Source organism: Rhamphochromis sp. 'chilingali' (genome assembly GCF_963969265.1).
Source record: "Rhamphochromis sp. 'chilingali' genome assembly, chromosome: 17".
NCBI lineage: Eukaryota > Metazoa > Chordata > Actinopteri > Cichliformes > Cichlidae > Rhamphochromis > Rhamphochromis sp. 'chilingali'.
This window is the reverse complement of record NC_137944.1, coordinates 29,393,152-29,418,197: the sequence shown is the minus strand read 5'-3', so window position 1 is coordinate 29,418,197 and position 25,046 is coordinate 29,393,152. Positions and strand designations below refer to the sequence as shown.

Here is a 25,046-nt window from a genome sequence, read left to right as displayed (position 1 = left end):
ACAATATAAAGGTGGCACATGGTTGTGGACGGATGGCTCACTATGAATTCTGGGATAGGTTGGACCACGAAGGATATTTACCTCGCCTTGTTTCTTGTGTTTTGGTATCAGCTGCAATAAAGGCTCGTTTTTTGGTTTACTCAAGTTATTTTCCACGTCCCATTTTGTCAGCATTTAAATCCATTATTCACTCTTCACAAAATCAGCTTCTGCCTGGCTGTTACAATTTTTTGTCTTTTTTACTTCCTCACATGCATACCTAGACTGTAAAAACAAATAATAGATAGTTAGAACAGTATTGGAGGTGAGAGTGAGCTCATGAGGAGGGGCAGAACCCACAAACTGAGTGGAAATGCAGCTAAAGTAAGCATTCCAGGTGAGGCTGGAGGCCACTGTCAAGAACAAAAACAACATAAGAAATCTATAAACAGGAATGCAGGTTAATAGTAAGGTGAGCCTGATTACCACCACAGAGATCTGTTGGTCATTCAGCCAAATACTTCAGGGGTTGATTGCAATAGTTCAGAGCAGGTGTGAGAATGACAGACAAGAGCGCTCCACCTTGATTTGCAACTTGAACTCAGAACCACCACAGGAAAAATTTAAAAAAGACATAAAGTAACCCAATCTGCCCGAGCCATGACAACAAGCAGTATTTTTGTATTTGTATTTTTGTTTTTTACAAAGATTAAGTGAAACCTTAACTGTTACTGGCATGTATAGGTTTCTTATTTTTAATTTACCTAGAATTTGCACTCATAAGAACCATGGGAACCCTCAGAAACCTTGAATTGAAGCTGGAAACTGTAAAAAAAAAAAAAAAACCCTCTCCTATAGGTAAGAATATGGAGCTCATACACTGCAGCATTATATCAACCTTGAACTGTGTGACCATCAGTGAAATTTAATCTTCTGAGACACAGCTATTATTATTATTATTATTATTATTATTATTATTATTAAATGCACATTTTCACTCCTGCTGTCTCCAACTCCTACAAATATGAACAGTAAATTCTTCTTTGCTGCATTCCCTCAAAGATGAGCCCTTTCTAAGATGTGAAGAAGGTTGGGAGCAACACAGGGAAACCTGCTATTATTTATCCACCAGGAAGTTGTCCTGGAGCAAGAGCAGAGACGATTGCAGAGCTGAAAGGGGAGACCTGGTTAAGATAGACAGCACGGAGGAGCAGGTATAAAACATTGCTGTAGGTTCATGTTTTCTGATTCTTACATTTTTGTCATCTTGGCACAGAAAACAGAGTAATGTTAATCAAAATTTCCATTTAGGAATTCTTGGTTGAAAAAATAAGATACAAAATGAAGGATTTGGAGGACAAGTTCTGGATCAGATTAACAGACTCCTCACATGCATACCTAGACTGTAAAAACAAACAAACTGTACTGCCCTGCACAGTGAAAACTAACAGTTAAGGAGGATCAAGTGACAGCAAGTGATCCTTACAGTGGCCTATGCAACAAGTTGGATGTGACACGGTTTCACAGCACTCTGAGAGTTTGGAGAAGGTGGCCAAACAAGACACCATAAGCAGATGTTCCAATTCGGACATATTATATAATCATGGGAGTTGAGCAGGTTGTGTGGCCAGTGTATTGTTGACATAAAGCTGATAAGTCAGCCTCTAAAACATCCTGAACAGCAGGTAACGTGGCGAGAGACAAGACCAAGCTACAGGTAAGAGTTTAGAACTGCTTCTTGCTTTCTGCTCAAATTAAAAGTCTACAGTGTAACGTTTTCCTTGTTCTAATCCAATCAGAATAACATGTGCTCTAAAAGCCATTTGTGACCCTCTGATTTACTAAGATGGATCCAAACTCATAATTCCCAGATGAGTTAGATCAGCAGTTCCCAACCCCCGGGCCGGTACCGGTCCGTGAGTAGTTTGGTACCGGGCCGCGAGAGTTGAGGCTCAGATGTGAAATGTATAGTTTTCAGGGTTTTTATCGGTTTTCAGCGTTATTTTGTTATCATTTTTATCGTTTACTTGGTTTTCCTGGGTCTTTTCATGTGTGTTATGAATACATTTTTTTTTTCAGTACCGGTACTAGTTTTATTTTGTTGTATTTATCCGCGACACCTTAAAGGCCGGTCCGTGAAAATATTGTCGGGCATAAACCGGTCTGTGGCGCAAAAAAGGTTGGAGACCGCTGAGTTAGATCATGTTGTTACTGTTTTTAGTTATGCTAAATGTTTTATAATGTGAACAACAGAAAACATTTTGCTTTGAAAAAGCTTTTTTCCTATAACACACAGAATTGACTGTGAATAGGCAAGAAGACATGTTACACATAGCATGAAAAATCCTAAAGAACTTTCCTGAAACCCAAAGAATACCTGAACTGTGCCCATGGAAAATTCACTCAATATTCAAAATATTGTTTAATATTAAATAACAAAGGAATAAGCTTCTTTCTTTTGGGGGATCAGGACTATACATAGCATTTCTACAGGTCTCTGATTTGTCAAACCTTTTTTTCCTGTTTAATGTTAGGTATTTGTGATTTTATATACTTTTTTGTTATGTTGACTGTAAAGGTTGTAAAGGTTGTAATGGTGGCTTACTTTGCTGTTTCCAAACTACTGGCTAGTGGAAGTGGATCACTCAGTTTTACTGTTACCAATAGATGTGTGACGTATGCTATGCACAGATACACCCACACACAGGTTGTTATCATCAGATTCCACATTTATTGAGAGTGTCCACGGAATTATAACAGAACACCGTCTGACAGCGGTCGGTTCCCGCAGAGTCTTCCTCCTCCGCTCCTCTCCACCTCACTATATAAAAGGAAGGAAAACCACCATCAGTCCAAATCGCCATCAGCTGTTCTCACCAGCACCGCCCCGTTGAGCTCACTGCACCACTTCTCCCCTGCAGCCGCGCCCCGGACCACACCTCCACCACAAGATGCATTTAATTTTAAGAGTGGAGTCTACTGTGAAGTAGTTATGAGAGAAGTAAAGGAGGAGAGAGTTGATATGGAGCAATGCATTAAAAACATACACAGTTGTTTAGTGAAAATGTCTGTACAGACTCAGGAACACCGTTCACTGCAATGTCCACAGAGAATATATATGTAGACAATGCTGAGGATTGCATAAATGTGTTCCAATATAAAATAGACCCTCACAAGGCTGACTGTGTCGATCCAGGTATCCTGGCTAAAATGTAAAGCTCTATTGTTCCTTCTCCACAGCCTCCAGCAAAGCCATGGACTCTAGCGTGCCCCTCGTCCTTTTGCTGCTCATGTGCAGTTCAATCATGGTCGAAGCCCAACTCAAGGTGTATGATCTGCGAGCGACTGATCTTCCCACCGTTGTCCTGTTAACCACAGATGCCTATGTCACAGTGTCCTCTGGTTCTACTTCTCTGGGTAAAACATCTGTTCGCTACAATGACCCGAACCCCTGGTGGGAAGAGGAATTCTCCTATTTCTACACTGAGGAAAATGACACGCTGACCCTCGAGGTTTATGACGTAGACTTGGTCTTTGATGATCAGCTGGGAGTCTGCCAAAGGCAGCTCAAGGTGGGAACCTATCAGCATGACTGCTTCCTGACCAAAGGCGGGACTCTCCATTACACTTATACTCTTGGTTGAAACAGTCAGTAGGCATGCAGAGATTTGTATGACATCTGATGTCCACAGGCAGCCTTCATTTACCACAGCTCAACAATGTAGACTGTTATAGTAGAGCTGAAATCCATTTTCAGGGTTTTGATCATGCTCACATTAACCAAAAATATTAAACCTCTTAAAACCTGTAAAGTTTCTTTTACTACACTTCAGTCCTTGCTGCCTTGTTTCACCAATTGAAATAAAGTTTCTTGCAATGAAAACATAAAAACAATAAAAGAATGACTATGCAAATATTCAGAGAATGTCTGACATGTCTCACCTGCTCTTGTTCCCTTGCTGTTCCTCTCTCTCCCTCTTTGTGCTGACAATCAAGCCAAACACCAACATCATCAAATATACAGTTGAAACCAGATATTTACACACTCTTCAGATAAAAACACACTTTTTTAATTGTAACATCAAATCAGACTGTTACATTACATTAATAAATATTTTAAGAAATTGTTAAAATTAAGAGTAAAGAGAGAAATTGTCTGTATTACCCAAATTGTATTCACAATTGAGCCACACTTATGGAGCTCCACAATTCTTTTCCTGGTGTTTTGGTTGATATCGCTTGATTTTCCCATGTCAAAGAAACAGGCTCTGTGTTTTGCCTTATATGCATCCACAGGTGTGCCACCAATTTACTCACATGGACTCTACTAACCTATCAGAAGCTTCTTAAGCTCAGAATGGAATCGTCTGGAGTTTCTTATTAATTACCAATAAACTTAATATATATGTACTCCTTAATTTGATGAAAGTGATTAAAATAGACAGCTCTTTCTCTCGTTATTCTGACATTTAACTAATTCAAAAGATGTTTCAATATTTATTTATCTTAGAACAAAACAAGTTTACTCTAAATTGATGTTTAACAGTAACAGTAAAAAAAAAAAAAGTGTATGTAAATATCTGGTTTCAACTGTGAATATACTGATGTATGCTGAAAATGCTCTTGTTTTGCATAGAAATATACTAAACAACATACAAAGCATAATATATAAAATAACATCTACCTGAGTTTTTTCTTGAAAGAAGCCCCTTATGTCCATTGTTGTGTTCATCAGTACATACCTGAAACCGATTTAGAGGGCTTTATTTAGCCGTGGAGGGTAATAACTGAAAATATGAAATAAACACACATGTAAGCTAAGACTCTCTAAAAAACAGTATTGTTGTTGTTCGGCTTTTCATTTCGCCATTTGTTGATTCACTCAAAGAGCAAGTAACGTAATATGGGTCAAGTGATCAGTTTGATATCAATCTTTTGTGATAAACCGTCGTATTTACATTATTTGTCCAGTACGGATGATTTGCTTCCTGGTCAAACTGAAGCTCTCCTCTGTCTCCCTGGCTGCACATTTCCAACAGCACACTCGCAGGCAGTAGCTCCCCCCGCCCCCTCGCTTAGTCGCCTAGTGCCCAAGCTCGGATCATACCAAAATTAGGGGGAATTTACGCACAGTCGTAAATTCCCATAGTGTGCGCAATGTGCTTCGAATATTGTGTGTAGTTTTCGTTTTATACAGTTGTCAGTCAGGCATCTAACTATGAAACAAATTACACTCCAAAACAGTCAGAGCTGAAGAGAAACTGAGGGTTGTTCTTATTTTCTTCAATCAGTGACGAATAGTGAGATGTTCTGGCTTTGTGGAGGACTTTCTTATAAAGCAGCAAACTATTTCTCCAGGCTAAATGATGATCCTCTAAATTTGTGACACGCCATTTCCTCTCCAGCTTACGAGTCATCTGCTTTAGGGTACGTGTTTGAGAATTATACCACGGAGTCAGGTACTTCTGATTAGAGACCTTAGTTTTCACAGGAGCTACAGTATCCAGAGTCGTACGTAGTGAGGAGGTGAAATTATTAACAAGATAATTGACCTCTGTTGGGGTAGCGTTCAGATAGCTGCTCTGCTCTATGTTGGTACAGGGCATTGAAGATGATAACAGTGGGTGGATTATATTCTTAAACTTAGTTACAGCGCTTTCAGAAAGACATCTACTTTGATAAAGTCTACTCTCCACTGCTGTGTAATCAATTATTGTAAATGTTATCAGGAAATGATCAGACAGGAGAGGGTTTTCAGGAAACACTGTTAAATGTTCAGTTTCTATGCCATATGTTAAAACAAGATCTAGAGTGTGATTAAAGTGGTGGGTGGGTTCTTTTACATTTTGAGAGAAAGCAGTTGAGTCTAATAACAGATTAAATGCCATGTTGAGGCTGTCATTTCTAGAATCTACATGGATGTTAAAATCACCCACAATAATCATCCTGCTGCAATCAGGTTTCTGTAAGGCAGAGTGAATCGATTTGTTGATCAATTGATCACCTAATATTTAATAATCCACATTTCACTGTTTTACTCTTTGGTTCAGATGTGGATACTTTATTGTTCTTTCTTTGTGATTGTTTATGTTTAAGTTGTTTGTTGCTGGTTTTTAGTTTGTTTTTGTCTGTTTGGGAGCTGACACAGTCTCTATGGAGATGGGTTTTTGGGGGGGTAGCAGGAAGAGAGAAGCTGCAGAGAGGCGTGTAAGACTGCAACTCTGCTTCATAGTATCTCTATGAACAATATTTTTCTGTCGCGGTCTCTAAGTACACATCCCTCTGTCAGTGCGCCCCAGGGTGGCTGTGGCTACAATGTAGCTTGCTATCGCCAGTGTGTGAATGTGTGTGTGAATGGGTGGATGACTGGATATGTAAAGCGCTTTGGGGTCCTTAGGGACTAGTAAGGCGCTATATAAATACAGGCCATTTACCATCCCTGTCTTATGGTGTGCCACAAGGTTCTGTGCTGGGGCCCTTATTGTTTTTAATATATCTACTTCCTCTCCAGCATGTTTTGAGCCCTTTGAGGATATTTGCTACTACTGCTACGCAGATGACATCCAGTTATATATTTCTTTTGAACCTGAAGATGTTTCTAAGCTGCAGATTCTAAATGTGTGCTTAGAATCCATCAAAGGCTGGATCGCTGACAACTTCCTTCAACTTAATGAAGAAAAGACTGAAGTCCTTGTATGTGCTCCGGACAGACATGTACCTAACATAATAAATGCTCTTGGTGTCATGGTCCTGGGTCGTGCGACCCGGTGTTTTGTGTTTAGTCTATTTTGATGTTTATTGATTGTTTAGGTTCATTAAGGTAGTCCAGCCATTTGTATATATCACCCTTGCATTACGTCTCCCTTGCCCTTCGTGTGTTTATGTCTGTGCGTCTTGTACTGTCAAGTTCATGCTGTCAGTATTGTCACCTCCCCCTGTACTACGTCTCCCCGGTTCGTGTCTCATGTTTCCTGTTTTACTTTGAAGGCCTGCATTCACTGTCAGTGTATTCAGTTTCACTCCTCCTGTCCTGTCGTTAAGTTCATGTGTGTCAGCTGCGTTCCCATGTGTGGCCACTTCCCCTGATCATCCCTCATGTGTATTTAGTCTCTGTGTTTCTTACAGTCTGTGTTGCGTCGTCTGTGTTCCCACCCTCCGTGTTTCCATGCCTGGTCTGTTGTCTTCCAAGCCATAGCCTCACCATTGTTTGTTCCCAGTTTAGGTTTCTGTTTAGCCACGTTATCCCTGCTGTATTTGTACACCTTGTTTTCAGCCATATTAAAGGCTCGCCTTCTGTTAAAGCTCACTCCCGTCTGCTCACTTGTGTACGCACCTGGGTCCATTACACGCATTCTCCACTCGGTTCGTCACAGCGGACCGTGACACTTGGTCCTCTTTCAACATTTGTGAAATCGTCTATCGGGAACCTCGGGGTAACCTTTGATTCTGCTCTTACTCTGGATGTTCACGTCAAATCTCTGGTTCTTTCCTGCTTCTATCATTTAAGAAACATCTCTAAATTGAGCCCTATAGTATCTCATACTGAACTGGAGATTGTTATTCATTTCATCACGATTGGACTACTGTAATTCAGTTTACATGTCTAAACAAAAACTCCCTGGAGCGTCTGCAGGTTGTCCAAAATGCTGCTGCAAGGCTTCTGACAAAAACATCTAAGTAGTCCAATGTGACACTGTTGCTTATACAGCTGCACTGGCTCCCCGTTGAATTTAGAGTCCATTTTAAGGTACTCGTTCTGACATTTAAAGCTCTTCAAGGACAAGCACAAGCGTACATCATTGAACTTTTACAGCCCTATGTCCCTAGTAGGTCCCTGAGGCCTTGTGAACAGGGCCTACTTGTTATTCAGCATACAAGGCTGAAAACCAAGGGTGGTAGAGCTTTTGCCACTGTGGCCGCCAGACTGTGGAACTCTCTTCCTCGGAATTCAAGATCTGCAGACTCAGTGGTCACTTTTAAAAAAACAACTAAAAACACATCTTTTTAGAATTGCATTTTATTAACTTCTGTTTTTGTTTTATACTTTGGGAAGCAGTTTGAGATCTTTTATCTAGAAATGTGCTATATAAATAAAATTGTACTTACACCAGAAGAGGGCAGCATGCCCATCTGTTTTAAAGAAATATCTTACTATGAAACTTGACACATACCTCATCAAAACTCAAGACACTGTAGTAGAAGATTTAGACATGACAATCTCTGACGAAACATGTGCCTCCATATTCAAACACGTAAACACAACATCATTATGTGCCCGCCCTGGTTTAATCCAGTTTGCAGTGGTGCAAAGAACCCATTTCTCAAAATCCAGATTAACTTGTATCTATCCTAAAATCTCTCCATATTGTTTGTGACAGATGCAAAACTGCTGAAGCCTCACTGATCCACATGTGCTGGTCTTGTCTCTTGTCCCAGTCTCTTTCAGTTTAGAGAAAGTGTGTGAATGTGGCATGTTGTACAGAGCACTTTGAGTAATCTGGGAGACTAGAAAAGTGCTATATAAGAGTCAGTCCATTCATTGAGTTTCATCATGTTACTTTTGCATGTTCTGGCACATATTGTTATGACATGGCTTGATTAAAGTACACAATAGGCTTACATCTGGGCAGCACAGAACAGTGTGTCTACAACTGGTCCGTGGCTGCACACAACTTACACATGGCCCACATACCGCAAAGAATGACGGCCCTTTGGTGGCCAAGATTAGGTTTGCCAGAGGTAGTCCACACATGGGCCAACACAGAACCACCAGTGTGTCTGCAAGTGGCCTTGTGCTGGCCCATGTGTGGGGTCACATCTGGCAAACCAGATCTGGGCCACCAAAGGGCTGTCATTCTTTGCGGTATGTGGGCCTTGTGTAAGCACATTGTGTGGGCCAGATCTAGGCCATACCAATTTTGCTAAGTGGGAAGTGTTGGGCTAACTACCCCAAATGTATAGATCATATGTAACCCTTTTCTTCTCTTTCTGTTTATATGTATGAAGAAAAAACTCTTAATAAAAATACATTGTTTAAAGAAATATCTCACTATGGCTCTAAATACTACAAAAACTTTCTGCTGGTTGTCAAATGATTTATAAAAAGTTAATGTTTACAGGACTACAGTTCTTACAATGGAGAGACAGTTTTAACATGGCGTCACGAACGGTCCACAGATCTGCATTTTAGGTTATTCTATTACTCTAAACTGCCTGCATTCTTATTTGTAGTGTAAGTAGACTGAGTGGTTTGTAAGATTAGAAAAGCTCTGTGTACATGCCAGTGTTGTAACTTAAAATAACGTAAAACTAAAACCAATGATATCATTTGACTATAGAAAAAAAGAGAGAACTCAATTAGCTTTGAAAGTTTCAAGCATTTAAGGCAAAGGTCAACAGCAGAACAAACTGAGGAACTGTTGTTAACTATGTGTGTGTGTGTGTGTGTGTGTTTTTTTTTTTTTTTTAAATTTGTTATCTGATGCAACAAGTCTTGTGCTTCTGTCTGGTTGGTTTTAATTTCTGTGTCTGGCAGCTTCATGTTGTAGAGTTATTTATGTTGTTGTGTCCACTTTCTGCACTTGAATATGCTGGATTTTTGTGGCTGAATGGATCAGTGGGAGATTGTGTCAAGATACCAGTGTGTGTCAGACCATTTTGTTAGTAGTGAAAGCTGAGCCCAAGATCAAGGTGGTGGACAGGACTCTTTCTGTTTCCATTAGACAGAGTCAGCCTGAAATGTCTGTGACACGAGACCAAGACTGGACAATGTGAAAATGTCTTGTCATAGGAATTCATTTTGGATTATGTCTGTTTGTGAATTTAAGAGACCGGGAAATCATTTTGTGGCAGGAGGTTTTTAAAGCCCTCCTCTTCTTTCTGTTTGACAGGAAATGCTTTCTATTTTGAATCTTGTCAAAAGTTTCTTTCAGACTCACTGAAAGTCACACAACAGTAAAATGTCTGAAGCTGGAGTACTATACTCTGATGTGAAGTTTACAAGAGAGAAGAAAGCTAATGGTGAGTTTATCTCATCATTGGAGAAAATCTCCTAAAAACTGTTATTTTTCTTTTTTTTGCCTGCATTTAATTACCAGGCTTCATCACTTTGAGCAGAAATCTGGTTTCATATTTTTGTTACAGTTGTCATGTCCTCGTTGCCTGACACCACTTACTCTGAAGTAACAATCTCAAAGACTCAGCGGTCCACAACAGAGTCACTTGGTAAGTATGGAGCAGTAATGATAGATTTTCTTGATTGCATAGTTATATCTTGTGTTATATAATACGCATATGCAGATTGCAGACTGTGTGTGTGTGTGTGTGTGTTTTTGCAGTATTGCACAGCAAATCCAGCATGTCCAAATTAACACTGTCGGATTTGATTTCAACACTATTAAAGTGTCTATATGGGTCCACACCAGAGAGTGTTAATTTAACTCTTTTTGGAGAGTTGGTACCTTAACTCTGATTTAGTGTTAAACACCAAATCTGTCTGGAGTTGATAATTTAACACTTGGTGTTAAGAGTTTATATATTAACTCTCAAAGAGTATTTTAGTTTAACTACGTAAGCGTTATCTTCTAATTAATTCTAAAAAGCGGGAATTTTACTGTTCTGAACTTCTAGAAATTTCTTTTGGAAATAAACATTTACTAAAAAGACGCAATGTTTTTTGAAAAACATTTATTCTGAACTGTGCACCACAATTTCAAAACATTTTCTGAAAGATGTAACAGTATACATGTTCTCACTTCATTAGAATTTTGTTTATCAAAAGGTCTGACATAGGTGAGCTGGTAAATGCAAATAACAGCATTCTCATCACTTATTTCTTCAATACAATATGCTTGTCCTTCATTCATCCCTTTGTGAAACTTCAACGTACTTCTGCTGTCCCCCATATTCCATCTTCACAAGCATATCCTGTGCGGAGATTGAATAAAAATTAGTTGACACTAATTAATGGCACAAATAATCCAGTAATCAATTGCAGCACAGTAAAAAAAAAAAAAAGAAAAAGGAATCCTCTTTGAGCCATTACTCGTGTAAAGTATTTTCCCAAAAGACAAAGACACAGGCAACAGTTAATACTGAACTAAATGTAAAACCTCAACCTTTTTAATTTTTACCTAAACCGTGTGCACAAAACTCTGGAGGGATCTAAATGCTAACGTAGAATCCAGTCAGGACGTCTGCTACTGCTGTTTGCTCGTTTTTTTTTTTTTTTTTTATGGGCGATCGTTTTCAGGCTTCAAGTAGCACCATTATACCAACATTTCACATTCTAGACATTGTTTTAGGTGTATTTGACCAAAAGTTTGACTGAAAATTCACATGCAAGCTTTTTTCAAGGCTGTGGTATTTGCCTGCAAACAATACCTTTCAGCTAGCTAAAACAGAATATTATGCTATCACCGAGCAACATGGCTAATGCCTTTCACACAGCTTTGTCTCAACTCCAAAGAGCCACAGAAGTAAAAGGTAATAGAAATAATTGAAACAATCTTTGAAAAAATGACTTACCAAGCATGGCAAACAACTCAAATATGTAGAGCAAAATGTTCTGAAACGGCTTCACTTCAGCTTCGATTGGAGCCGTGCTGGGGGCGGAGTCTGTGAATTTACTCTGTTGGTGTCATAGCCCCTGTAGGAGTTCAGAGTTAAGAGGTCAAGAGTTACCGTAATGTTTCCATTGTAACACCTCCAGATTTGACAGAGAAACACTCATTTTTAACACTCGATTTTAACTACTATCATTTTACACCTCAGAGTTACATTAAAAGAATGTGACTCTACTTAGAGTAAAATTAACTCTACTTTTGCAAGAAGACTATTAACACCAAAACATTTAACAATTTTGAATTTGCTGTGTGCTTTCAATCAGAGTTAATTAATAGAGTGAAGTAGTGTGACTTTACCGAAAAAAGAAACCCAGTCAAAATGTTTTTCACCTGTCAAAATACAATATCTCAGAAAAATATTGGTCAATCACTCTTTGAAAAATAAATAAAAATCTTTTTCACCACTAACACTAAGACATCAAATTCTTTCTACTTTCATCAAAACCTTGAGGACGGACTGTGTTCAGACACAATCATGAAATGTGGCTCTAAATAAATAAATAACTAGAACTGAAATTAAGAAAAGTAAAATGTGAGATATGATAAATGGTGATAAATGTTAAACTACATGCATCAGACAACTGAACAAAGATAATGCAGTACAGTAAAGTCATACAACATATGTAGTGGTGAATTTCTATTCATATAGTTCATACTTGTTTCTAATTAGCAAGTGTGAAAGAGAAGTCGACATTTAAAAAAAGAAAAGAAGAGGAAATTGCTCTGAGGAGTGAGATCTCGCTTAGCATGTGGGTGGGTGTCTCTGTGTGCCCATGTCTGCAATTTATTTTGCATTTTAAAAAATGTTGATCATATCTGCTTCACACTTGCTTATATTTTTTTTACTGAACCTAGAGACTTTCTTTAATAATCAGATTTCACAGTTTAATCTATTTTGCACTGACATTTGAACAAGGCTGTAAACATGGGGAATGGCTTTCTTTTGAAACAAGCCTCAAACAGTCATTTGAGGAACATTTTTGCTGTTCACTAATGTGTCAGCGGGTGACTTCTTGTTAAAGTGCCAAACCACTGTGGTCACTGTTCTTTTTCTCCTTATAGTAGCTGATGTTTACTTATAATTTTTCAAACATGTTGAAAGGTCATCGTTGTCTTAAATCAGTATGATTATTTTATATGTGTGGTTTGTATAAACTATACATTTATTAACTTTTTCCACATCTCTATAACATTTCTTTCTCTGCTAACTTTTCAGAGGGGTACCAACAAGATGTGTTGAGCAAAAGGTCAAAGGTCACCACAGAGAGATTGGCCTTGCTGGTTGTCAGTGGTCTACTGGCTGCTGCCGTCATTGGTCTTGTTGTTACTGGTGAGTGGATGCGATGCTAGTTCTTCTTACTAGTAAATACACATGGTGTATAATTTATAACTAGCCTTTATAATGTGGGTTTTTTTTCCAACTTTTCTTTTTACTTTTTAAGAGCTGTTTTTGTAAAATTGTGAACATTTTGAAAGAATTCAAAAAGAGAATCTGTCTTATTTAAGTAAAACAAAAACAAAAACAAAAATGACACAGAATAATTTGTATTTTTCTTTTTTAATCAGTGTTTGACAACATAAGATTGAAGCAAATGTTCAAAAAACAAGATGATCTCCAAAACAGAAATGAAAGTGGAAACACAAATGTCTCAGGTAAACGTATGTGAATGTTCTCAGTGATCTAGGCCATTGTAGTTGAAGGAGCTTGGATGTAAGCATTAGAGACTCCAACGTTGCAACGCTGGATTAAACTTTTGGACTGCTGATTGACTCGCCCTCTATAGTGTACACATTGTTTAAAAAGGTTGGCCTCCTGCTGCCTCCAAATCACACAAACATGAACAGTGATTTCATCCACCTGACTTAAGTCGTTGCTGTAATCTCTTCAAAGATCAAGCATGTTATAAATGTGAAGAAGGCTGGGAGCAACATGGAGGAAAGTGCTATTACTTCTCCATCAGTCAATCATCCTGGAACAAGAGCAGAGATGAGTGTAGAGCTAAAAGAGGAGACCTGGTTAAGATAGACAGCAGGGAGGAGCAGGTATGAAACACTTTTCACGTTCTCAAATGTTTTAGCACATCTTTATATTTCACCTTCTCATCACAGAAATTATAACAAGGTAATTTTAATCTTCTTTTACTGATCAGACTTTCCTGAACAGAAGACTGAGAGATGTAATGACTGAAGCTGAGGACAAGTTCTGGATCGGACTGACAGACTCAGCAGTAGAGGGCAGATGGTTGTGGGTGGATGGGTCACAACTAAATCAAAGGTTTGATTGTTGTGAAAATATATTTGTTAATTTCCTGTATTAAACTTTCACTGAACCAGTTCTGTCTGTTCTTCATATCTTAGTTTGACGTTTTGGAGGATGAAGGAGCCAGACAATTGGAACGGGACACATGGAGAACATCCTGATGGAGAGGACTGTGTGAGGATGGGAGAAAAAAGTGAAGCTGGTAGTCTGGAGTGGTGGTTTGATGCATTTTGCTCAAAGCCTCACAGAAGTATTTGTAAGAAAGCAGGAGTAAGGGGAAAGTTTAAAAAGGTATGTGACTGAAATTCAGTTCAGTCTAATAAACACCAGAGTGGAATGATGCGGTTTATTTTTAAGTTGTCTCACAAACAGAATAAAATCAACATATTAAAATAAAATTTGAGTAATATTTTGCATCTGATATTTTTCCTTTTTTAATTGTTTAATATATACAAGAAATGTGGGAGCACCTGCACAACTTGAAGGAATTATAACATCCCAAAACTTTTTTGATACCCCTGAAATATATATGTTATAAGGAAATATATTTGTTGCAAGGAAATAATATTTAGATATTAACTATATACGTATTTTTATTTTGTTACTTTCTTTCTTGGAGTCCATTTTACAGTTAATCTATAGTAAGGGCTATAATTTTGGACAACTACACTGTTTTTCTGTTTGTTTGTTTGTTTTTTGCCTCCATACACCGCCACAATGAACTATTAAGATGTGAGCAAAGAAAAAGTCAAAAATCATAAATCCAAGTAGCGGGTCTACAATGTGATTATTTTCCTGGTAATTGTTGTGGAAAATTTAACAATAACCTGCAACACATCCAGTGAGCTTGATTTGAAGTGAGCTTAATAAACACATTGCAATGTGTTTATTAAACCACACCAGGACCATCTCTGAATTGTGGCCACCGCCCTTACATCTTATATACGCAGACACAGACACTCTTAAACAAAGAACATTCCACAGCAGATCAACTATTAGCAGATCCTTAACTGTTCAGTCTAAGAAAAGCTCCGACCAACCATCACCTCATCTGCAACAGGATGTCCAGAGCCCTGAGTCTGATGTGGAGGTGCAATAAAACTTGAGCCCCACTTACGATCACATTCCACATGCATACAAACTGGTGACAGGAGTGCTCTTACTATACTAAAGTGATATGGTTGAAATATGTGATTAATACATGAGAAAAGAAATCTGCCACGACATTACTTTCTTGGTTGCCAGAACTGAATCTTCAGATGATTTCTTCTGCACATTGAAAAAACCAGAGGAAGAAATAAACTGAATATTCCTATGCACCCGTCTCTCCTCCTCTCTGGACATCCAATAACCATTGCTGACCTGATGTCCAGCCACATCTTATCATACCTCACTTTTTCTCGTCAAAACTGTGTTTGTCAGCCACTGTATACTCAATGTAATTTCTCTTATTAAGTCACACATTTGCTTAGTCATGCTCTTTTGTTGCAAGAAACTTTATTTCAATTGGTGAAACAGGCAGCAAGTACTGAAGTCTAGTAGAAAGAGTTTACAGACTTTAAGACGTTTGATTTTTTGGTTAATGTGAGCATGATCAAAACCCTGAAAATGGATTTCAGCTCTACTATAACAGTCTACATTGTTAAGCTGTGGTAAATGAAGGCTGCCTATGGACATCAGATGTCATACAAATCTCTGCATGCCTACTGATTGTTTTAACCAAGAGTATAAGTGTAATGGAGAGTCCCGCCTTTGGTCAGGAAGCAGTCATGCTGATAGGTTCCCACCTTGAGCTGCCTTTGGCAGACTCCCAGCTGATCATCAAAGAGCAAGTCCAAGTCATAAACCTCGAGAGTCAGCGTGTCATTTTCCTCAGCATAGAAGTAGGAGAATTCCTCATTCCACCAGGGGTTCGGGTCATTGTAGCGAACAGATGTTTTACCCAGAGAAGTAGAACCACAGGACACCGTGACATAGGCATCTGTGGTTAATAGGATAACGGTGGGAAGATTGCTGGCTCGCAGATCATACACCTTGAGTTGGGCTTCGACCATGATTGAACTGCACATGAGCAGCAAAAGGACGAGGGGCACGCTAGAGTCCATGGCTTTGCTGGAGGCTGTGGAGAAGGAAAAGTAGATTTACATTTTAGCCAGGATACCTGGATCGACACAGTCAGCCTTGTGAGGATCTATTTTATATTGGATGGAACACATTTATGCAATCCTCAGCATTGTCTACATATCCTCTGTGGATATTGCAGTGAACGGTGTTCCTGAGTCTGTACAGATTTTTTCACTACACAACTTAAATTGCTAAGCTCATCTGCTTAGCAATTTAATTAAAAACTTTTAAATACATTATTTTTTCATAGTATAATCTTCACGTGCTTTATCCGAAGCACACTTTCTGTGTACTCACTACCTAATTTATAGCCAAAGTATTCACTCACTGTGTTTAGCTTAGCTTAGCTTGTAGCCGACTCGTTAACACCATGGCTACTTCACCTGTCCCTCCTGCACATTGTGTCAGATGTTTAGTTACTCCTCAACCTCCTTTAACAGTAATGATACTTGTAACAAATGTAGCATATTTGCAGCTCTGGAGGCCAGGATTACTGAATTGGAGACTCGGCTTCGCACCCTTCATTCACCCGTAGCTAGCCAGGCCCCTGTAGCTGGTGCAGCCGAAGATAGCATAGGCCCCGCTAGCTGTTCCCCGGCAGACCTCAAGCAGCTGGGGAAAGAGGGTGGCTGGGTGACGGTGAGGAGGAAGCATAGTCTTAAACAGAAGCCCCAGGTACACCACCAACTTGTTCATGTGTCTAACTGTTTTTCCCCACTCGGCAACACACCCGCCGGGGGTCAAACTCTGGTAATTGGGGATTCTGTTCTCAGACATGTGAAGCTAGAGACACTGGCAACCATAGTCAATTGTCTTCCAGGGGCCAGAGCAGGCGACATTGAAGGAAATGTAAAACTGCTGGCTAAGGGTAAACGTAAATTCGGTAAAATCATAATTCACGTCGGCAGTAATGACACCCGGTTACGCCAATCGGAGGTCACTAAAATCAATATTGAATCGGTGTGCAACTTTGCTAAAACAATGTCGGACTCTGTAGTTTTCTCTGGTCCCCTCCCCAATCAGACCAGGAGTGACATGTTTAGCCGCATGTTCTCCTTAAATTGCTGGCTGTCTGAGTGGTGTCCCAGAAACGATGTGGGCTTCATAGATAATTGGCAAACCTTCTAGAGGAAACCTGGTCTTGTTAGGAGAGACGACATCCATCCCACTTTGGATGGAGCAGCTCTCATTTCTAGAAATATGGACAAATTTATTAAACCCCCCAAAATATGACTATCCAGAGTTGGGACCAGGAAGCAGAGTTGCAGTCTTACACGCCTCTCTGCAGCTTCTCTCCTCCTGCTACCCCCCCAAAAACCCATCTCCATAGAGACTGTGTCAGCTCCCAAACAGACAGAAAACAAACTAAAAACCAGCAACAAACAACTTAAACATAAACAATTACAAAGAAAGAACAATAAAGTATCCACATCTGAACCAAAGAGTAAAACAGTGAAATGTGGATTATTAAATATTAGGTCTCTCTCCTCCAAGTCTCTGTTAGTACATGACTTAATAATTGATCAACAAATCGGTTTACTCTGCCTTACAGAAACCTGGTTGCAGCAGGATGATTATGTTAGTTTAAATGAATCAACACCCCCGAGTCATTCTAACTACCAGAAATCTCAAAGCACAGGCCGAGGGGGCGGTGTGGCAGCAGTTTTTCACACCAGCCTATTAATTAACGAAAGACCAAGACAGGCTTTTAATTCATTTGAAAGCCTGATGCTTAACCTTGTCCACCCCAGCTGTAAAACTCATTGTCAAAATTGACTGAATTTTCCATGTGCATATGTGTAACATGTCATCGGCTTTGCGTGCTATATGGAAAAAACAACAACAACAGTATTGGACAAAGTATTCCAGGACAAAAGCTGGAATACTTTGTGCATCTACATGTCATCATTGTTAGTGCCAAAAAGTTCACAGTATCATTTGCTGAGCCCTCAGGTTTCAAGGAAATGTGTGTGAAAAGATTAGTCTGCTAACAGCTGGTGTTGTTTGGACGGTGTTTCTGTTCACCTTGGTGTTATCACATGCTTTATTAATGGGGTCTTTTCCATAAATGTGACCAACACTGATGACAAGCATCTCTATGCTCTAAAACAAACAAACAAACAAAAAACAGTTAACCAGTTCAGGGTTGCAAGGGTCTCAAACATAATATTTTCTATTAGAATGCTGAGTTAAAAAAGAACAAGGCAGCAGATTATCTTTTATATTTTCCTCAAATTAATGTGGTAACAAAATGAACTCAGGCATATGAAATAGTACAAATGAAAAGAGTTGATTCACCACACAATGTGATCAGATTATTATTAAAACACAGGAAGTGTGAGCAAAATTATGGGAAACAAATTTAAAGGTTTAAATAGATCTAGATGATAAATTGAAGACAAAAAGATCTTCATTTTATAATATTCTACTATCATTACAATTTAATAAAATTAAAAAACATTTTTCAAAGCGACATTTTTTGTTGTCTTCACATTATAAAACATCTAGCTTAGGCAACAACAGTAACAGCATGATCTTTTTTTTCTTTTTTATTCTCTTTTATCTTTTCTTTTAAAAGAGAGCTGTTTAAAGGTTTAAAGTTTTTCTCCTAAATAGAAATCATTACAGAACGCCTAGTCCTACTTAAAATCCCATTCATTTTTCTTTTCTTTTATCATCTACTCGAACTAAGGAAAACGTTTGACTAACTCAAAGACAATTTCCACGCCTCCCCTGCCTGTCTGCAGAGGCAGTTTTGAATTTAGGAGCGGCAAGATGGCAGCGGCAAACCCTGGCGATTCTCCGGTAAGTATATTGTTTTTTTTATCTTCAAGTTTGTCTTTTGAAACGTTAATTTTATTTAAATCCGTTGCTCACGTATAAAGTACACAGACGGGGTCTTTGCTCAACTCGTCTGAGGCGTGTCTCACTAAGCGCTACATGCTAGCATCTCGCTAACCGAGCTACCCTTTACATGCTGTGCTTTAGAAAATAGCATACTCGGTACAAAACCATACTCCGCAGATATTGATAGATAGACGAACACTGCAAATATAATGTTGGAAACGAGAACGGCCAGACCATCTTGATTGAATGTAACTTCGCTCCACACAAGTTTTGTGGTGGACATATTCATATTGGTATCTAATAAATGATTAATTCTTAGATTTTATCAAACGTTAATTTATAAATTGTTTCTGTCTTTATGTGTTTGTTTCAGATTATGCAAGATGAAATTATTCAGTCAGCAAGACACTTGCTGCAGTTGCTGACATTCCAACCGAACTGCTGCTGTGATGAATCAGAATACAAGGTACTTTAGCAAGACTTATGAGTTAATGCTACATTTAACTAAAATGCTATATTTTTTGTGTCCAATATTGTCTCCATATGATTTTGTTTTTTTGCAACATCTTGCAGAGAACAGAGTCAAGGTGGCCAGGGTACCAGCTTGGTCAACCCTGAAAGACCATCCGTTCATCAAGAAATGACCAGGTGAAAAAGTCATAAACTAAACGCATGAGCATGGAATTCAGGATGCAACTTTATATCTTACCTGCTCTACACTCAGGGCTTGAATTACAACAACAGTCAATCACATTAAAAAAAAAAAAAAAAACTTTTGGTAGTTCTGTGTCTCTGTCTCTCTCCTCCAAACCCAGATGGCTGCTGGTACTGAACCGGGTTCTGGTTCTGCTGGAGGTTTCTTCTTGTTAAAGGGGAGTTTTTCCTCTGCGCTGTCACTTCATGCTGCTCAGTGTGAGGGATTGTTGAGGTTGAGTCCATATGTCCTGGGAACAACTGCTGGGCAATGACACCATGCAATCTTCTGGGATTCCTTAGATACAAAACCTGTGAACTGCACTTGTCCTTGGTCTCCACAGCTCACCTTTATACAGTTTTTTTTTTTTTTTTTGCAGAGGGAAGAAATTTTCCTTTTTGACTGAAGTGTGTGGCTTGTGTATTGTGTTTTTGTGACGTTAAAGACTTGTTGCTGTCTACAACATAGAAAGTGGAGTTACAATCTCACCAGCGATTAGAGCATTGTCTGTATGAGATGGTTGTGTGCTAAAATCGTAGTAGATCATCAGTGTGTGAAATAGTTATTCCCCGTTCTGGTGCTCAGTGTCAACGTCAGCGGGTTGTTTTGAGTTGCTGCTGTGTGACTGGCTAATTAGATTTTTGCTTTAACATACAGCTATACCTAATAAAGTGGCTACTAAGTCAATCAGTCAATGGCCACAAAGTCATCAGATCTGACAGATGTGTAGTAGAAAAACAAGCAGCTGACATTTTAGAAGAATAAATACATTTACATATTACAGAAGTATAAAAAAAAGAAAACTATTAATGCTCCCGAACCTTGTCAGTAAATGCAACATTTGTTTTAAACATTACTGCACTGTAAGTGTGTCCTATGGCACGTGTGTACTCATGTACTTACGTCCTTGTAGCCGTCTGCAGATGGACCTTTGTTGTACACGATTTTTCTTATTAATTTTTTCTATTTTTAGTTTTCTAATATATAATATCTCAATTTCACATTTGTGCTGCTGTAATAAGTGAATTTCCCCAATGTGGGATTAAATAAAGTCCATGTCTATGTAACAGTATGATCTAACTCATCTGATTATTATTAGTTTGGATCCATCTTATCTTTGATGCACAAATTTCTTTTACAGCGCAGGCTACTCTGATTGGATTAGAACAATGAAAACCTTGTAATGTACACTTTTAATTTGAGGAAAAAAGCAATAAGGCAGTTCTAAACTCTTACCTGTAGCTCGATCTTGTCTCTCACCACATTACCTGCTGTTAGGGACGTTTTAGAGGCTGACTTATCAGCTTTATGTCAACAATACAATGGCCACACAACCTGCTCCACTCTCACCATTATATAATATGAATCTAACAGGAATAAAAAAAATTATATTCTCATATTTTTGAGCACTTCTTTGTATTTTTTTTCCAGTACAGAAGTGTCATAATTCTGCTTCCTTTTGACCCAGCATTTTGAGTTTCTTATATCCTAGTGATGTTTTGGTTTATGTTCACGTTTATTTATAGTCTTATTCTATTTTTGCATTTCTTTTAGTCCCTGTTCAGTTCTTGGATTATTAGGTTTTATTATTATCATGTTCTCCTGTTTCCATGTTCGGTGTGTCTAGTTGTGTTTCCCCTGTGGCGTCATGATAATTTGCTTCAGCTGTGTTCTTATAATTTCCCAGTCTAGTTTTGATATTCCTGGAGAGAAGACTAAGAGACATAATATATTGTGTGGAAGTGTAGAAGCAACACACATCCATCCAAGGTACAGTCTGAAAAAAAGAGCAATGAGGATTATGAATAAAACCACTTCAAGAGAACCATCAAATCCGCTTTTTTAGTAAAATTAATATTTTCAAATTTAAGGATTTGGTCAACCTCAAAACTGCACAATGTACAAAACAGCAAACATCTTTTCACTAAATGACACTTCCATTTTTTTGTTGTTGCTCCCTCTCATACATACGAGGGGCAGTTGAAGATATGAACATTGATGTGGTGGTAATTCAACTGCAAGGTGAAGAGAAGAGAGCTTTAAATAGATCTGAGTGATCATTATCAAACAATAACAAGACTGCAAAATGAACCTGCATGCGTTTTTACACACACACACACACACACACACAGTGTGGAGGAGGTTTAGTCACTTTGTGGTTTCAGCGGAAGTTGTGACGAAGGAAACCACAGATAGAAAAAAAAAAAATGACAACAGCTCTCTAAGGTTGAAGTGTGGCAAATTTGCTTCTCTTTTGTGAAACGTTTCCCTTTATTAAAAAAAAGAAAAAAGAAATTGCCACCACAAAGGTTTAAGCAACGACACAGTATGTACTTTTAAAGCTGAAAAAAGTGGAAAAGGAAATACTTATGAGTGTAGACATTAAATAAATAGCTCTCAATACTACAAAGATATATTTTTTATGTTTATCCGAACTGTTACGGGAAGCAGGGCACTGATTACTGTTAATCTCCACAGACTCAAGAAGTCAATTTTCACAGCTATGGGCCAATTATGAGTTGATACTGTTGATATTTTTATTCATTGATTTAGCACACAACTAGGCTAGGTTATGTAGATCCTTTTCTCTATACTTATGTTGGTAAAATGATCATTGAAGCTACTGCAATTTTGCCTGACAACATTTTTATGACAGCTATATTTGCCTGTACTTTCACATATATCATAATACATTGACACTCAATTCTCTGTCTAGAGAACACTGGTTAGCTAATGCTGTTGTCAAGTACCCTATCACTAGCAAACAAACAGCAAGCCAAACGATTAATTCATATATGAAATTCCAATGTTACATGAAAATATGTATAATGCGTACCGGCTATTAAAGAAAAGTATCTTGAAATCCAAAGAATTCAAATTGCTGGATCAGCGGATAGAGGCGGTTTCTCACAAGTGCAGTAGTTTTTTAGTTTTTTTTTTTTTTCTTTTAAGGCGGTTTTTCCCGAAGTTGCAAAAGTTTGACGTCACAACAATGAGCTCCATCACTTGCAATGTTGAATCTGGAACAACATTAATTATGACGATGTGGGAACAACACCAACATGAGGATATCAGATCATGTGGTAACTTCAGGTTTAACCCTGTTTTCTGTGTGAAGGTAGTTAACTTCTTCCTGGAGTAGATTTGATTGTAATTGCGGTTTTCTTTTGTTCTGCTTTTTAGCTTAACAGAGGAATGTTTGAATACTCAAAAGATTTTTTATCAAGTTGTGAATACAGCCAAGAAGAATATGTTCCGACAGCGACAGTTCAGCAGAAAGTACAAGTATGAGAAAAAGTAAGAGGAAATTACACAACTAAAAATATAAACCCATCTCTCAGGAACATACAAAGAGAAGCTGTCTTAAAAGGCACTCTCAGAGAACGGATACAAGTTCCATAACAGCAACTACTACTAGAGATAGTTTTGAATCACGTGAAGAGCCCTTGTCTGGGTTAAATAAACCTGGAGAAACCATCTCAGCTGTAGATCTGTTATGGTCATGACACTTCAACAAAAAAAAAAACATGGTGGTGGACTGTACAAGAAAAACATTTTATTGTTGTTTTTGCTTTAAACCATAGATCAAAATGGCACGCCATTTGGGATCTAAACAAAGATAAACCCAAAGTGTTGAGAGCAATCAAATTCCCCAAGGAATCCAAAGAGCCAAGATTGCAGTTTACCTTACTGACTAACAAAGGTAACCGGGCCCATAATAATTGTGTGCTTGAAGAAGGAAAAGGTCCACTACCTCCTCAACAATGTTGTGCATTAGTGAAGGCCAGTGACTACCTAACTGTGAGAATTACCTGAAGAGAAAATCCCTTTGGAGGTATATGTAAAGATGTCATCTAAACGAAATAATCAAAGCCATGAAGCCTGGAACATCCAGAGTACAGTCTATTTGTTAATATGCTGAACCACTCCCAAGTGGTGTAAATGAACGGTTTTGGAAACTGGTCCTTGATAAGACTGGTGTCGCGGCCTTTTACATTCCAAACACCAAAAAAGTCCAAGAAAAGGCCATGGGTGGCAACGGGAGATTTGTTTTAGAACGCACTTCTGACTCCATTGTTTAAAAATCATATGCCGTTTATTTCGTGGAAAATTATAAACAGAAATCAGCCAAATAACTTCTTAAAACTTAAAATTAACGAAAGTTAACTTAATTTGCTTTAACAACTTCTAAAGTGGTCAAAATATCATTTTCTAACCCTCCCGTCTTCCCATCTGACATTTGGCAAACAAAAAACAAAAAACTTCTTTACCACACCCATCCAGGGTGCTCTTAATCTCTTGATTAATGGGAGGGTCCATAAGCTAATAAACCAATCACTTTCCAAAAGCTTCTCCAATAAATTACAAATTTACATAACAAAACCAGGTCAGTATATTCTTACACCTTTAAAGAAAAAACAAAAATGAATACAAATTGCATTTTATAAACATTCAACAAAAATGGCCACAACAACTGGCGATGAGATCACCAATGTTGTCCACAGTGAGGAAAAACATACTGAAACTTGGGGAAGACCTCTTCAGTAAGCTTTGACACGATGTTGTAAAACATGAATCACAGGGCGACCGTGGCTCAGGGGATAGTAAAGGTATAGTAATCATTCCCAACTATTTTCAGTTGAAGATGATAAAGGATTCAGAAAGTTTATTCATGCAGGCCTATATGACAGAGAATGTGCATCTTCTTTTTGTTTTCATATTTTAATTTATATTTAAAATATTGTTTTGTGTTCAGTGTAAATTTTTTAAAAGGAAAAAGCTGAAAATTGAAATAGTTATAAGTTGAAATGTAAAGTCAAAGTCAACTTTATTTGTCAATTCTGCCACATGTACAGGACATACAGAGAATAGAAATTTCGTTACTCTCAAACCCTAGATGAAATAGCAAATGAACATTTAAATATAAGAGAGTGATTAAAAAATGCAAATAAAATGATTAAAAAGTAAAAATTTAAATAAATACAATACAATTTAACAAGAAAGCTATGCAATATACAATATACAATATTCAGGTAAGGGTAAATGACATTGAGTGTAAACCAGGCAGAGTAGTGCAAATAGGCAAATAGTGCAAATGGAGATCTAGTAATATACGGTAAGAGATAGTATAACAACAAAGTCTTATGAGGTAATGGCAGTCCAATGCTCCACAAAGTGACTGGTAACTGGTGCAGGCCAGTGAGTGAGTCAGAGAGTGTGTGTGTGTGTGTGTGTGACAGAGTTCAGTGAGACCATGGAGGAGAAGAGGGGAGAGGGGGCAGAATCGGGAGGGAGTTAAGCTTCCTGACAGCCTGATGGATGAAGCTGTCCTTCAGTCTGCTGGTCCTGGCCTGGAGACTCCGCAGTCTCCTCCCTGACGGCAGCAGCTTGAAGAAGCTTTGCATTGGGTGCGTGGGATCAGCCGCTATGCAAAGGGCTTTTTTAGTGAGACGGGTGCTGTAAATGTCCTGGAGGGAGGGGAGAGAGACACCAATGATCCTCTCTGCAGCTCTCACTA

The 25,046-nt window shown here is 38.4% G+C and overlaps 1 protein-coding gene and 1 long non-coding RNA gene across 2 annotated transcripts; both read left to right on the top strand.

Moving 5' to 3' along the window:
* Positions 1-9,938: 9,938 nt before the first annotated feature.
* On the top strand, positions 9,939-14,166 carry LOC308384528 (C-type lectin domain family 4 member E-like; the record flags this gene model as incomplete). The annotated part of the gene is made up of 7 exons (XM_080863050.1): positions 9,939-9,999; positions 10,123-10,203; positions 12,820-12,933; positions 13,170-13,256; positions 13,495-13,646; positions 13,754-13,878; positions 13,962-14,166. The coding sequence occupies 7 exons, from the start codon at positions 9,939-9,941 to the stop codon at positions 14,164-14,166; spliced, it is 825 nt and encodes a 274-aa protein (XP_080719176.1).
* Positions 14,167-18,681: 4,515 nt separating this feature from the next.
* LOC308384875 lies at positions 18,682-20,989 on the top strand. The gene is made up of 3 exons (XR_013969415.1): positions 18,682-18,792; positions 19,208-19,300; positions 19,408-20,989. It is a non-coding gene; the product is annotated as an uncharacterized lncRNA (long non-coding RNA).
* Positions 20,990-25,046: the final 4,057 nt, after the last annotated feature.